At 46.2% G+C, this 15,613-nt stretch overlaps 1 protein-coding gene across 4 annotated transcripts in view; it reads right to left on the reverse strand.

Annotated features, from left to right (window-relative positions):
* fam222a (family with sequence similarity 222 member A) overlaps positions 1 to 10,724 on the reverse strand; it is a 48,512-nt gene extending 37,788 nt beyond the window's left edge. For 2 of the 4 annotated variants that reach the window (XM_037099337.1, XM_037099333.1), the window contains exon 1: positions 9,742 to 10,724. In XM_037099337.1, coding sequence (XP_036955232.1) covers positions 9,742 to 9,790 — 49 coding nt within the window. In that variant the 5' untranslated portion in view covers positions 9,791 to 10,724. The remainder of the gene's footprint in view (positions 1 to 9,741) is intronic. The other 2 variants (XM_037099336.1, XM_037099335.1) reach the window with 2 other exon arrangements.
* Positions 10,725 to 15,613: the final 4,889 nt, after the last annotated feature.

Consider the following 15,613-nt stretch of genomic DNA (forward strand, 5'->3'; position numbering starts at 1 on the left):
GCGAGGTGGAGTTTTTCTTTCTGAGTTGTGAGACGCATACATTTGTGCAAGGACACCCTCATTTCATTCCCTCAAACAAATTCCAACTTAAGTACAGCGGAGCAAAAGGTCGAGCTGCTATTCCTCCTTGGCTAGGTCACAACACAATACATCTATACATCTGTCATTTGTCTTCTCAGTACACGCAGCTCTTACGTGTTCAGAGGACGGAGTTGAAAAAAAAAAAAAAAATAGAGAATACATAATAAGCCTATTCCAACCATGTTGAAAGGGATCAATAAGTGCACAGAAAAAGAAAATGGCCATAAACACGGAGGCTTTTATTCAGAGTGCCGCGATGCAGATGAAAGCGCAGAATGCACCTGGAGAGCGGCGCTGAGAGCGAACAGAGCCCGTAGAGTTATCATGCGGGGCCAGAGAGCGCCGGCTCCACTCAGACCTCGGCACCATCTATCTCCACAGCCGCTATTAGATTTCTAATATTGTTGGTTTTAGGGAGGCTCGGCTTTCCTGCCACAATGAGACAGATTCAGCCCCAGTTGCCCCCCCTTTTTTTTTCCCTTTCAGTGTGGTCTCACAAGGTCCGCTCGGTTTTCTGCAAACAATACTGCTGGGCCGCGGCCCTTATTTAAAAGATTAATAGGATGCTGTCTTGGCAGAGCGGCAATCAGTGAGGTTTCTGTGACAGCAGAAAAAAAAAAGTGTGAAAACAAGGCAAAGAGGAGAGACCATTGTCACGGTTACCAACTGGCTGCCGCAGCTCAATTGAGATAGCTGTGGCTTTCAAGCCCGGCTGTCAATCACGGCAGCGAGCATCAATGGGGGCGAATTTGAATGATAAAACGATAAGTCATGAGCAGGCGATTTCACTGTCATCAGGACAGGGGCTGTTTGAGTGTAACTCAGTATGGGTGGAGAGATTTCACTGCAGCCATATGGAATTTGGTTTTGCCTCGAGTTGCTGGCTTCACCCCTCAATCATGACAGAATGTGTAATCACCAAATGTCTTCCTCTCAATCCCTGTTACAATTGGCAGCACAGTGCTGTCACTAGAGATGGGGGAACAAAATGGAAAGCTGACTAAAAGACAAGCTTTAAGTGACACTTAATTTGAGATACCCAGGCATTCTCTCAGCTCCAGTAAACAGGATCCATCAAACTTCGCCCAGAGCCTGTTTGAGTCTGCAGCTGTCTGCTGGGAGAGGCTCAGTATGCCTGAGAGGCCCTCGGTTACCAAGAGGACTGATGAAGAAATCAAGTCCTCTAAAAGTTCCCTTAGAACAACAAGTCGAGGCGCAGCAGTGATGAGGATACTCGTCCAGAGCAAATTTCATCTCATCCACATCTACAACAAGCACTCAGAGCATTTCCTCTTTTAAAAGACAAGAAAACGATGACAGAATCTAATGACAGCCTCAGAGAAGACGACAGAGAGGGCAAAAATAAATAAATAAATAAATAAATAAATAAATAAAAACACACACAAGTGAGCTGGTGAAGAAGAAGTAAGAGAAAAACAGTGAACAGCTGCTTTCTCCCTTCCTCCCTTTGCTCATCCTAGGAGAGAGTCCCATGCGATCTCCCTGATCCTAGTTTGTGGCTGACAGAGGGGACCGCGGCTCTGTTCAGCTCCCCACTCACATGGCTCTGTGCCCCCCCGCCGCCCACCTCACCGTCACTCCGCTGCCAGGAGGAGAAGATGGTGGGGAGGGGGAGCGATGGGGAGCGATGGGGAGCGAGGGGAGGGAGGCTACATCAAGGAGAGACTCTCCCAGTGGGTTCTCGTCAGTTCCAGGCCATTGCACCTTGCTCGCTGGGATTTTGTTTACACACACACACACACACACACATATCCATGCAGAGGCAGATGACTATTAATGGATGCGATAATGTGGTGTGTGTTCTTTCTCTTTTTTCGGGGGGGGGGGGGGGTGTGTACAGCCACATGTTTTGTTTTCTGCTCCAGACAGATCGCTGTAGCTTGGTAACAAACAAATAAATAAATATATATATACACATATAACAGTGTGACGCCTCGTGGAGCCTATTTAAGTGGCACAGGAGCAGATAACGTTCAATCAAAACCCAGTGATACGGTTGATGCGGTCAGCGGTAATGTGCAGCCAAAAGGCCTGACACACTTCCGTGGTCTTCGGGGACGAGCAGAGAGCGGCAGGCTGCCCCTGTGCGCTCAGTCTCTGCAGATGTTGCCTTGGAGAACGGCGGGCTGCGGTGACAGCTGGACAGCTGTTCCTATAGACGCAGCCACAGAAGCATGCCATGGAGATGGAGGAGGAGGAGGTGGAGGGGGGGGATCGAGCTGTATGTTTAGTTTATCTGTAAGTTCCCAGGACGTGCATAGCTGTCAGTTTTAGCACTGGTGCATGAGCCTGGATAAGGAAAGACGGCACTGAGCAGGATATGGAGAGAGAGCACAGATGGGTAACTATCAGACATGGCTGACATTATTTGAAGAGGCTCCAATAACAAAAAAACAAAGATTTTATTTTTTTTTTTTTTTGTGAATTGTAATTTGTCTTTCCATAAACGAACAGTCGAATGAAACTCCAACTGGCACGAGTCGAAACATTTCATTGGATCCACGAGGTCTGTTTGAGCCACTTTTTTTTTTTTTTTTATCATCACAAACAAGTAAAAGTTTAATATGAACTTCAGAGGGAATTTTAAATCTTTTTTTTTTTTTTACTACTTCATAAAAAGTGGGGAAGGAAAAAAAAAATCTATTTTCAAAAAGCAGAGAGGATAATTGGCTGAGCATTAAAACCACTCTGGTCTTCGTGCCAACATTAGTGTCTGCTGGTGATGAAAGGCGGTTTAAATTGGGGTCGTGTTCAGATATTTTACCTTTATCCTGCCACTTAAAAACACAGTTACCTAAATTTATAGAGACCTGACAGAAAAACAGTGCAGGGGGAAAAAAAGACAGCGTATAGATTAACGTCCTGACTGCGGGGTAAGATCTGAAAAAAAGAGAATTGAAATGTTGGAAAACACTCAGCAGTATTAAACGCTGTCACCTGCTGAATAAACACACTGCAAATCATGTGTTAAACAGCTTGGATTGACGCCAGTCACATCTGCCAAAACTCTAATTTTTCCTAAGCAGGCCGGGCTATTCATTATGCCACAAAAGGTCAGCAATTTGTTCAACTCAATAAAAATGTTAATAAAACTAAGAGCCCGCACGAAGAAGAAGCACTCGTAGCCTCCGGTCGCCCATCAAAAAATGTGAATATGTGGATGTGTGCGCTTGTGCCGCTGCATCTGTCTGAATGCAAACGTTGCATCTGCAGCATTAAACGCAGGTCGAAGGTCGCGCAGCGGCAGCTATCTAACAGGAAATATACGGTCTGACCCCGTCGTAATCCCGGTCAAACTCCACCAACTGCTCGAGCACGGAGCAGCAGACACGAACACATGCTGACACACACACACACACACACACACACACACACACACACACACACACACACACAGAGCTACGACTCTGCAACCTGCAGTACTGTAATCACACACACACACACAAAAAGACCAATATCTCCAATTGCTGCTCGCACCCTCAACCCACTCCGCTAAATAAATGAAAAGACCCATTAGGCAGATTTCAAAGGCCCCGGCTCCGTGCTTATAATTACATACGAAATCTTTTAGAGGAAAAAAGTGATTACTCTGGATGCAAGTCTGGAAGTGGGTGGGGGGTGGGTTATTGCTAAGCAACCAGTCATTATCCTCCAGAGTGGAGCGAGGTGACCGGCCATCCGTCTAACTCCGATGGCTTGCCTGGCTCCTGTGCAAACCCCCCCCTCCACCTCCACCTCCTCCATCCTTATCCTCCACCACTCTCTCTCTCTCTCTCTCTCTCTGCCGTCTCCCCGTCCGAATACAAACAGAGATAAAGAACGCTGCAATCGCTCTTGACACACAAATAGGTTAACACAATAAAGCCGGCTTTGCCTGGCTCACTCGAGGGAGGAAAGCAATTCCAGCAGCAGGCAGGAGGTAATAAAACAGGGCTAGGAGTGTGTGTGTGTGTGTCTGTGTGTGTGAGTCTGAGAGTGTGTGTGTGTGTCCATACATGTCCTCACGTCAATTCCTATGTTTTTGTATGTGTGTGGAGGCAGGCACACAGGAGCTCTTTGGCCTGAGGGCCTAATATCCCGCAGATTTTCAGCCCTTCCTTGACAAAATAATAACAGTGGAGAAAATGACGGAAATTCCAGCCCACTCCTCCTTTTAGATTAAGGAAACGGTGGCTTTATATTAGCAATATAGCCGACCTGCATCGGCCTTACGCAAACACATAAACGTCTCCCTGCGGGTCACATGCGCAGCTCTCCTGTAAATGGTCTGCGGCTTGGTTAAAATTCAACGAGTAAATTGAATGAGTTTTATCTGTTGCGAGGCCTCGGCTTGCTCTTCCCCCCTCCTCCCCGATGCGGCTGCCAACGCCTGGCAATAAATGATAAAAATCTCCAGAGTTTTATTAAATCGTGTTGCATTCACGCTGAACTCGGCGGGAAAATGGCGAGGTGGGTTTCGGCAATTACAATGCGGACCAGACAGCATTGTTTTCTACAGTCAGTGGAAATTTCATTACCTTACAGCAACCGCCTCAGAATTGGGTAATAGCCTCTTTTTGTCACAGACACGAGCCGTCTGCTGGAGGTGGGACGCCCCGTAAAGTGTTATCCATTTGCAACAATACGCGTCGAGCCGGAAACGGTCCGGATGCCGGTCAGCATAATGTGCACTGTTACTCACTGATACGGAGGAACTGAATGGAGGCAATATCGGTCAATAGCTAATTCCTGGATTGACTGTAGCGTAATCAAACGCATTGAACCCTCATGCATCCATACGGCTGACGTATCCCTCCTCAGGCTGTTATAGACAGATGACGCAGGTCACATCTCTCACATGTCAATAACTAGAGACAGGAGAAGCATGTTTTTCCTGTGGAATGATTGAACTGTGAAGAAACCCCAATTAAAGCTGCTGGGGGAAAAAAAAAAAAAAAGTTTCCCACATTCTGGTCATACAGAACAGCTATTTGTACGTGTCAATCAGTTCTCCCTGCTTTTTACCGGCCGCTCCTTTTCGACCAGGTAATCAAACAGCCGAGATGTAAAGCGGTGGCCATTGTCAACAGGGAATAAATTACCAAAGCATGAAGAGAAAACACCTTATCAGTCTGATGTATTTCCTGCTTCTGCAGAAAGCGACAACCCCCCCGAGGGAGAGCAGTCAGCCAAAATGCGGGGAGATGGAGATTAGGATGATGTGCGGTTCCTTGTTCCATTAAAGTTTGATCTTCCTCAATAGCCGAGGAGAATCAGATATCTCCCATTCAAGATTAAAGTACACCAGCATAGAGGGAGAGATTAATCAGAGGCCTGCATGAGATAAAAAAAACAAAAAAAAAAAACACTGCCTTGCTTCTGGCATGGAAAACAGTGGCAATAAAGAGTTCAGCTGATAATGTGAAACATGGCGAGGCACAATGGCAAATCAAACAGCATGTACGGGCCTCCAAAACAAATCAAAGCGCCGGCTAGACTGCGATACAGCGGCTGGAGAAGTACAGCAGGGGGCTGATCTGATAGTAACCAAGGCCTTCATTTTATTACTGGTTAAGGTTGAGGAGGGCACACTGAGGATTTTTCCCATGTTGCTCACTGTCGCCAGGCTCTCCTCCTCCTCTCCTTGAGATCAATGGCGCTGGAGTGATTTCACAGCAGCCTGCACTGTCACCCAGAACAAATCAATGTGACCATGAGGAAGGCAAGAGCGGCATTGTTTTTAAGGAGAGCAAATTCGCTGTTGGAGAGCTTGTCAGATTTGCTTTATTCTCCTTCTTCCTCCCCCCCCCACACAAGAACTCTCTGGACGGAGCTCGCCTCCCGTCGCTGCTCTGACTGGGGTGGTGACGGAGAAAACTAGAAAACTGCACAGACCATCTATAGCCCTGTACTCATTAACCACATATAAACCGTATAGTTCCTGCCCATAACCTTTCCAGATTAAAAGGCTATACATTAACCTCAGGGCCCCGGAGAGAGACGTGACTTCCATTCAGTCTGACAGGAGGTGAGAGGGAGGGAGGAGGATCATCGCTGTCCCCCCCCCGATGAAGAGCTCCTGATGTTGAACCGACCGCCAGCAGGGTGGGATCACATGAGCGGGAGGAAGTGGTCAGGTAAAGCTTTTTTTTCCTTTTACTACAGGCGGAGTGGAAATCATCTGAGGAGCAACAGTGTCGCTCACATGTAGCACTCATCAGAAACACTGCAGGGGAGCGTGTTCGTAACGACATGCCCGCCGTCCGCATCAGATGTCGCTCTGCACGAGAAGCTGATATGAATTTGAATATATTGCACCGTAAAAATTGGAGTCACACGGGGACATCACACTATTAAGCAAGTATCCATGAAATTGGATGTAAATTGGCGTCATCCGACTCACCGGGACAAGGTCGACGACAGGAGGGAGGCTGGTTCACAGATGGATCATATATGGCTGACTTGAGAATGAGCCTTTTGCCAACAGTGACCCCGAACTAGAGCCGAACCAACACACCGGATCAGTATCAGCGTTTACGATGTGAAAACTGTGATTTCAGAGATTGTAAAGCAGCAGAGAGATGCCTCAACACATTCCCAGAGAAGCTTACTGTCAGACAATAAAGTCTGCCGTCAAACTTAAAGATATTCTGCCTCCGTTACGTATCACCTTTGAACGATCATTACAGAATTGGCAGACGCATCGCGGTCTGTGTTTGACCTCGACACCGGACAGTGGAAACATCCGGAGACCGGCGAGACACTGAGAGCTGCTCATCTGGTTTTGTAAGTCTAATAAGACTTCAGAGGATCAATCATCCAACCGTCTCCCTGCTGGTCCTGCCTGTATATGTAACGTTAAATCCCATCAAACTTCTATTTATTCACAGCGACCGGCCTGAAGGGTGCGTTTGTTTCTCCCACAATCATTCGTGGGAAGATGCAGTTTGTTTTACGTGTCTTTTCGTTCTGTCTCAACATCCTGAAGTGTGCGAGACGTCTCTCTGCTGCTGCTGCCAGGACAACACAGTTTGTATTAAATCATGTAATATTGTTAAGTACAAGAAAGGGCATGTCTCTTCTGTTTGCCTGCGCATGAGAAGGTGTTAAAACAAAACAGCGCGGCAGACTTTTCCTGAAACGAAACACTTTGATCGGGTGCCTAACGAGCTGCTGTTGACACGACTCTGAGAGAAAAACGTTCACGCTCCCTTCAAGTGTCCGATGATGTTTCCAAGAGAACGGAGGCTTCGTGCTTCTTCCACGATCTCAGCTAATCTGGGAATCTTTGCTTTTTTTTTTTTCTTTGACAGCAGAGGAAATGTTATTTACATCTGCAGCATATTTCTCTTTAATTTGTTTTAAAAATGTTGTTTCATTCGTGGGGAATTAAAAAAAATAAAAAGAAACATCCATTAGCAGTCCACACAAGAATGGACATGCTTATCTTCAACACTTCAGGGGAGGGTAGATCTTCAGTGACACACACACACACACACACTCTCTCTCTGTCTCACACATGCACACACACACACACACACACACTCTCTCTCTCTGTCTCACACATGCACACACACACACACACACACACACATCTGTATCTACTATTTTAGTCATCTTAAGTGCCAAAATGAGTTTCGCTGCCTCTGGGTAGGTGTTGAGACAATCAAACCATGCAGGGATTAAAAAAGATTAATACACAGTGCAGGAAATTAAACTTCAGCGACTTTAACGATATTCATGAGTGGAGCTCACTTATTCACTTCAGGCAGGCACTTTAATAAGCAAAGAATACAGTAAGGAACCCAAACGCTATCAATCAACCAAGCTGATATGCAACTGGAGTTGCAAATTGATAACAAAAAAAAAATAAAAAAAAATGAGCCAAGCGTCTTTTAGTTGGAAGCCAAAATAAGATCTCCGCCTTCCAACTTTCTGCGGCACAGCAGATCAGATTGAACATCAGTGACTGAGGTTTCTCAGTGTCGGTGTGACAACAAGCTTTCAACCCACAAAGCGTTTCACATTCTTCAAGATTATTTGTGGATTCTTGGTCTTTGTTCGACAGCTGGTGGCTGAGAGAAACAGGAAACCTGGTGAAAGCCTGAAGAAGATGAAATGTGAGTCTTGCAGCAGGACACTCGATGGTCCTATGTTGCAGGAGGAAAAAACAAAAAAGAGAGAGAGAGAGAGAGAGATATCCAACAGCAAGCCAGAAAAATAAAGAGGCAAAAACAAGAGCCACAAACTCTGAAAGGTAATTCAGTGACCCAGATATTAAAGCTTTTCTGCCATTTCCTTCTCCCCTGCCTTGTCCAACCATCATGTTGAGTTAAGGCAAGCATTATGCTGGGAAGACTATTTGTTTAGGTGAGGAGCAGCCGCAGAGCTAATATGAGCACAATTTGCTCAGCAGGTCACAGGCGCAGAGTGGAGGAAGTAAATGAGGCAGTTCTGCCCCCTCGGGTGCAGCCCCTGCCTCATACATCACTGGATGTTTTATTCAATACAGCCAGGAAGGCTCTATGGCAGGTGCCCCGACTGTGGGGGCGCCTGCCCCGCTGTAGGGGCCCATATTACATTCAGCGAGCTGCCTGTCTGCGAGGGCTGCTGGAGAGAGAACGACTGGAGCCGGTGAGGAAGATAAATTTTGAGGATGCTTGTATAGTCTAATGATAAAACATACTGTGTGCAGCTCCTCCTCTCAGCGCAGTCAGCATAATGTGCAGGCTCATTTATGTGCAGGCTGAGCGATGGAGTTAAATATTGCAAAGGCGACCTCGGTGACCCACAAGCTCAGAGTTCAACAGCCTGAACTCCACCGGCCAGCATCCACACCCGAGCCAACTCAGTCAGACTCAACACAATCACACTTCATGCATTTGTATTCCAGGCCTCAGCAGCCTGGGGGGACAAATTTGCTGAAGAATTCACAGGACAATGACAAATTGCCTCCAGACCTCGCTGCAGCACTGAGCACCATCCATGTCGCCGAGCACAGAGTGAAAAAGTTTTACAGCCTTGCGCACATTCTTCCACGAATTTTATGAGCTCCTTGATAAAAGCCTGTCACAATATGCAGGCGCGCAGTAAAAAGGAGATTGTATGTCATTATCACTCCAGGGTGAAAAATCACTAATTGCAGCAGACACTGTAGTCGCCCTCCCCACACGCAGTGACGCACGGGGGCGTGCAGATGAAAAATTCGCACCTTTTGCTCTGAGCCGCAACTCCTCTAGTGCCACAGTCTGTCTGCCTGCGGAGCGAAGCCCCCTCGACAATACACTTAATTGCCAGCCATACTTGAAAAGACCAATATGACACATCAAAGCGGTTCCTGAAGCCATCCGGGCTCTCTAACAAGTCCGTTTTTACAACACTTCCTTTTTTTTTTTTTTATTGTGGGTCACGCCAAGGAAATAAAACAGGTTTTTTTTCTTTAATCTGAGGCTTCGTTCTGAGAGCAACATCCTGGGAAAAGGGGAACATTTTTTTTTTTTAATTTTTTTTTTTACAAACATTGGTTATTTTCAGCTGTTCCCTGTGTTTCGCCCTCCGAGGAGGATTCGCACAGGATCTGCGTAAATGGTTACCAACACCGACCCGACCCGAACCATCCTGCACCCGAACAGGAGAATATTTAGAATAAAAGATATTTACCATAAATTGCTCCGTAGTGCAGACTAGAGCTCCATGCAGATCGTAGCATTCACTGAGCAATCTGCTTCACACTTCTGTGCTCCGAAATTAAAAAGGATTCATTCTGTGCTCCAAAATCCAGCCGCCCGCTTTGTCGATGTCAAATGTTGATTAAGTTTATCCTCTTCTTCCTCCGACGGTATGCAAATACAACCGGTAACCCTGCGAATTAGATTCCACACTATAGCCCCTAGCATGCAAAGTTAATAAGCTTTGCCTTTTTTCTCGACTCGGCTGCCAATTTTTGTCGAGGGCAAAAGCGCAGGTCGGCAATTTTAGGAGCGTCCTCGGAAGGATTGCGCACCAAGCGCGCCTCGGGTTCTCAGCGTTTAGCCTCCGGAACACAGTAAAAGGTCCTGGCTGCTCTTCTTCTCGCTTGTATGTAGCTCCAAATAACAGACCTGCGAGTCGAAGGACTGGATGGTTGAACTGCTACGCAGTATTCCAAAATCCACCGCTGTTACGCATGGGTTTAAAGTGGTCCGCCTGCTCGCTGCGGACGACCTCCGGCAAATTAAATCATGCAGATGTTTGTGATATTATCTAGGCAATATTGTGTGAAGGTACCCTGAAAGAAATCAAGGCTGGGCCGAAGCAGCTGCCTGAAATATCCTAAACTGCTGCGGTGTAATATCCCGGCGATCGGCTCTGCTCCGTCCGTCACTTTCTCCGCGGTGTCGGCAGCGTCTCTCGGATGTCTCGCCTCCCGATTCAGACTCAGATTTCCAGCTGAGGCTGTGCAGTGAGCTCGGTGGCGACGCTCCGTGATGCTCTCTTTGGTCTTTTAACCAGATCAGAAGCGGTTACGTGTGAATAAAGAGCTCGCAGCTTCAGGCGGCTCCGGGATGCGGTCCTGCCCTTGTGCCGAGCTGCCGAGACTGACAATAACCCGGAACGCTGCAGACTGTCAGGCTGCACAGACCGCCCACCGACCAATCACTGCACTGAGGGAATAGAAACATTCCCACGGGTTGGCCAATCATCGGTAATTGAGGGCTGTTACCATAGAGATGCTCGGCGTCCAGGCGTCTGAAACCACGTTGTTTATTCGCGGAATAAGAAAAAAAACAAAAAAAAACCGACGTGTGATCTAAATTGCGGGATGCAGATTGAGATCTTTAATCACTCTTTGATTCTTATCAGCAGCCAGTAAAAGGTTGAAGGCGCCCCTCCTGTGAGTGGGAACACCGGGCTCAAACCTGCAGGCGTCTTGCTCTGCAGACGTGCCCTTGAGCAAAAAAAACAACAACAAAAAAAAAAAACCCCACAACACTGATTCACCTCAAGCTGCGGGGAATGGTGCTCCGTGGCTGCTCCACAGGGAAGCATAACGCGTTATTATGCAACCAGAACACAATTAGCTGTGATTAGCATGCGGAATCAATCTACTGCTTATGAATTGTTGACTGTAAAACGCCATTTAACTTAATTGGTTTTGAAACTCCTATAGGACGAATATACTGCGCACAGATAGATTATGATATGAGAAGTTTCACCCAGAGAGCAGAAAAGTTCATGAAGGCAGATTTATTAAAGGAACATTCACACCAGACAATTAAAAAAAAAAATCACTGGTTAGGACCTGCTGATGGAGCGTCAGGGAGGATTCACAGCGTCGCAGCCTTCTCTTAAACCGCTGAAGTAGGCGGGGGCTTGTTTTAAAACATTAAAAATCAGGTTAATCCAAGTCTACAGAAGCCCAGAGAGCCCAAACTGATATGAAAAAAAGACGATAAACCATTTTTTAAGCTTCACCGTAGCTGCAAAGCTAGAAGCCTGAGCTCGTCTGCACGTTCTGTAAAATCTTTGTTTTTAAAATCTTTTTTGATTCTAACAACTTCGATCATGTCAGACGACCTGTACGAAGTCATTTCATGTTTGCTTTCAGATATTTTGCGCCCGCTCTTTAGCTGCAAAGCTCCAGAAATACAAAAAAAACTGACTTTTCCATCCGATTGGGGACGAAAACATAATGAATGAACTTGCATTTTTTTTTTGCCGAACTTATCCTTTAATTGATCTTCATCTACTTAAAATGTCCCTGAACGCTGATAATCTCATGCACTCAACTCACTTTAAATCCTTCTACCTTTAAAATGTTAAACGACCAGGTCGATCTCTGCAGAGTTACACATGCATGTGACTGTCTGCTTAACTTTGCAGGATACTTTTCCAGCCTACATGACTCACAGCAAACAAGACACTTTTTTCTTTTTTCTCTTCACGTCATGACAGCAGACAGGAAGTGGAGGGTTTGCTGTGACACACGCCCTTTTAGTATTCTTCTTCGTGCCAACTGTGTCCGGTGCACGCAGACCTCGGGACACACAAAGGCGGTACAAGCAATCACACATCATGGACTCTCATAATAAGCTGACGCTGGGAAGTGGGTGATGCAGCACTCAGCTTATGCCAGTGCTGATAAGAGCCTGAAAGTATTACCTCGGTCTGGCAGCCCGCTCCAAGAAATCCATCCTGAGCCAGGTCATCAATTCTGCCCTATCTGATTGCTCACCAATCCCTGGCAGCTCCATGTCGCTGTCCTGGCTTCTGCCTTTGAAATTCTCTCTATGACTTGCACTTTCATGCTAGTTTCTTTCACAGACACACACACACACACACACACACACACACACACACACACACCCACACAAAAATAGGTGAATAGTGTGTGAACACATGGGCTCTTTTATGTGGTCGTACAGCAACATGATATCAGAATAGAGAGAAAGAAAAAAAGAAAGTGAGCCTGTGGAAGGAGAAGTTCTCCACAGCGGCTGACAATCCCTTAAATGTATTCAACCGCAATCACATCTCCCCCTCACCGCTGCGGCGGACCTATACTGCATACATTAAAGCCCGCGGAGTTCAATCATATCACCTACGCCCGTGTGGCTGCACAGTCAATCAAACAGATGAACAATTAATTGAAAAATATTCAACCAGAGCTGTGTTGTGCTCCAGTGAGGCAGGCAGGCAGGCAGGCAGGCAAATAAGCCATTTGATTAGCTGATAAGCAGATGACTCAACAAACATTCAAGGCATGTTTACTGTGGTTTGATTAGAGTGCGCCCAATACGCAGAAGATTGGACACAAATACGTTGTGAAAACACTCAGCTGTTCCAATCCCCAAGGCAGCATGAGGGCACATAAAAACAATGAATTATTTATGGGGGGAGACTAGCGAAATATCACAGTGGATAATTTTCTGTGGGCTATATTAAATGCAGTTTTCAAAATGATACGTCTGAGTCTGTGCATTTCCCAGAAATCACTCCCAGTGACAGGATCTTAAAGCCTGGAGATTGGATATGAAATCACATTAAATATCTCCCTGCCAAAAGCAACCTATGAGCGCTTCACCGAGACACCAGAGCGAAGGGTTATTCACATGCTAATTGGGGCTCCTTCGTTCTTGGTAAATATGATCAAAGGGTATTTTGCTTTGTCTCTGTTTTAGGTATTAGCTGCAGTTCAAAATGAAAGACCTCACTATCAAGGAAAAGCCTCCAGCGTGCCTCATCTGAAAGAGGGTTCACAATACCAATAAATCCAGGTTCGGCTTCAGTAAAAACCAACCGCAGCTCCTGTTCGAACGGGGCATCTCATAAATAAAGCTCTCGTACGCCCCGTCCAGAGCTAACATTAGTGTCTGTCTCCCGAGCTGAAAGCCTTACACTGCTACAATTTGTTCCTGAAAGTGAACTCAGTTTAATTGAGCAAAGTTCAAGTCTCCACAAACAGCAAAGTAACAGGAAAAAAAAAAAAAAATCGATGGCGGCAGAGGCATGGAAAAAAGAGATAGCATTGATTTATCCGCCATTGATTCGCGTGGATCGCTGCATTGTGCCCCGCGGGTTGAAATGCACGCTGTCTGCCAACTGATGGGGATGAATCTGAAAAGGTGTCAAGTGGTTAGAGGACACAGAGGTGGAGGATGAGATCGGGGGGCAGCCGGGGGTGGCAGGAGGGGGAGGAAGAGCAGGGGAAAAGAGGGTAGAGAGGGCACGAAAGTATCAAGCAGATGAAGGCGGTAGACGGAAGGCTTGATAAGCGGGGATAATGTTGCGAGGATGACACCGCCACTCTGCGGGGTTGAGTCTCCACAGTGCTGCGTTAAATGTCTCTGACAAGCAGCGAGAAGAGACTCAGATGAAAGCAGAGAGCCGAGCGAAAGAGCAGACGGCCTGCAGCTAAAACCATCAAGACACCAGTTAGAAACAAGACTTGTCCGTCCTGTTGACAGTATCAGCATCTTAAATGAATACAGCACTGCTGACCCCTGTTCCAGCACTTAGAAGCACCGCAGGAGGCCAACTTCGGTTGAAGGTTCCAATAAGACTGTATGAGTAAGCATATATCAATTCCCGCTGTTGCAAGTGCTCGACAAGACAAGCATCTTTTGCAATATCTTAAGTCTCAGCAATTGGCAAATAGACGTCTCCCCGGAGACTTTGTACTGACAGCCAAATGCTGTCGAGACGAGGGGAAGCCAGGACAGAGATCAGAGGCCACAGCACCCACACAGACCCAGACGAAGACGTGTTACTCCTGAACTTTGGTATTTTTACAACATCCCTCTGTCTCCTCTCCGGCTGTTGGCAGTATCACGTCCGCACTGAAACTACAGGAGAACTGTGTGTTTGCTATTGCAGCCCCGTGCTTGTGGAGCAACCCCTCAAAAAAATAAAAAAAAAATAAATAAAAAAAATGCTGTTTGGTTGGTAGGTCAGAAATACCAATAACACACATTCTTTCCAGCGGCCTCGCTGGGTGCAAAGAGCGGTATTTCAATCAATTTCCCTCGAAGTTTGCTCTGTGTACTTCTCATCAGTTTGTTTTAAAGGTGTAACACAAATTGTCTGACTTGACAAAAAGTCTGTTTCTATTTAAGAAGGACAGCGTGTCTCTGGGCGGCGAGTGATTCTCTGTGAAGTGCTCTGTAACCTTGTTTTGTACTCAAGGCAGCAGTCGAAAGTGAAGCTGACTTGACGTGACACGGGGATCGTCACATGTTTATGTCTTCGAAGGCTGTTTTTCTCCAGCGGTGTTTTGGTTCAACCCCTCAAAACCATCTGGTTTCCTGTGTGACCAGTCAGAGATGTCTTCATGATACACAACCGCGGAGCCCCGAGACACACACAGGAAACTGTTTGCACACAGGATGAGTTGAGGTTATGTGGTGGCGCTCCTTAATGTTTGGGATCAGTGCGCTGTTGGGTGGTGACTGTTTTTTTTTGCGGCGAACTCGACCGCAAGGGTGTGAAAAGCAGAAAGCGAAATAAGATAAATTGATTTCTACATTTCTGATATAAAACGTATTTCAGGCAAAACATGCTCACGTTGTCAGATCGTTATATTTCACGGCAGCACTTTCTCCTCAGAAAGACTGAAGACACACGGGAGGCGACACATATCCTGTAAGAAAATAAAACATTTTAACACCTTGTTCTGGAGCTTGTCATCACCATTATGCACATGCAAATGTGCCGATATTTAAGGAAAAGGTCAAGCATTTGCATCATGATAATAAAAATGGAATAAACATCACCATCCCACCAAACCTGAAGTGGTAACAATATTAAAGGAAAAAGTTCACTAAAAAATGTCAAAATTCATTCAGAAGTCATGATCCACTCGACCGCAGGTGAAGCTTCATCGTCCATGGAACATTTCTGGAGCTTCACAGCAGAAAAGCACTGCAGCATTCTCGTACTGAATCATTAAAAACAGCTGTTTTATTGCAAAAAAGATCCCCAGACTATTTACACCCTTGTGTAGCCTGTGCACCTACTTTACTTCAGAGACGGTGCACGCTAACACATTCAGCAG

This window comes from Acanthopagrus latus, chromosome 5 (genome assembly GCF_904848185.1).
Source record: "Acanthopagrus latus isolate v.2019 chromosome 5, fAcaLat1.1, whole genome shotgun sequence".
Taxonomy (NCBI): domain Eukaryota; kingdom Metazoa; phylum Chordata; class Actinopteri; order Spariformes; family Sparidae; genus Acanthopagrus; species Acanthopagrus latus.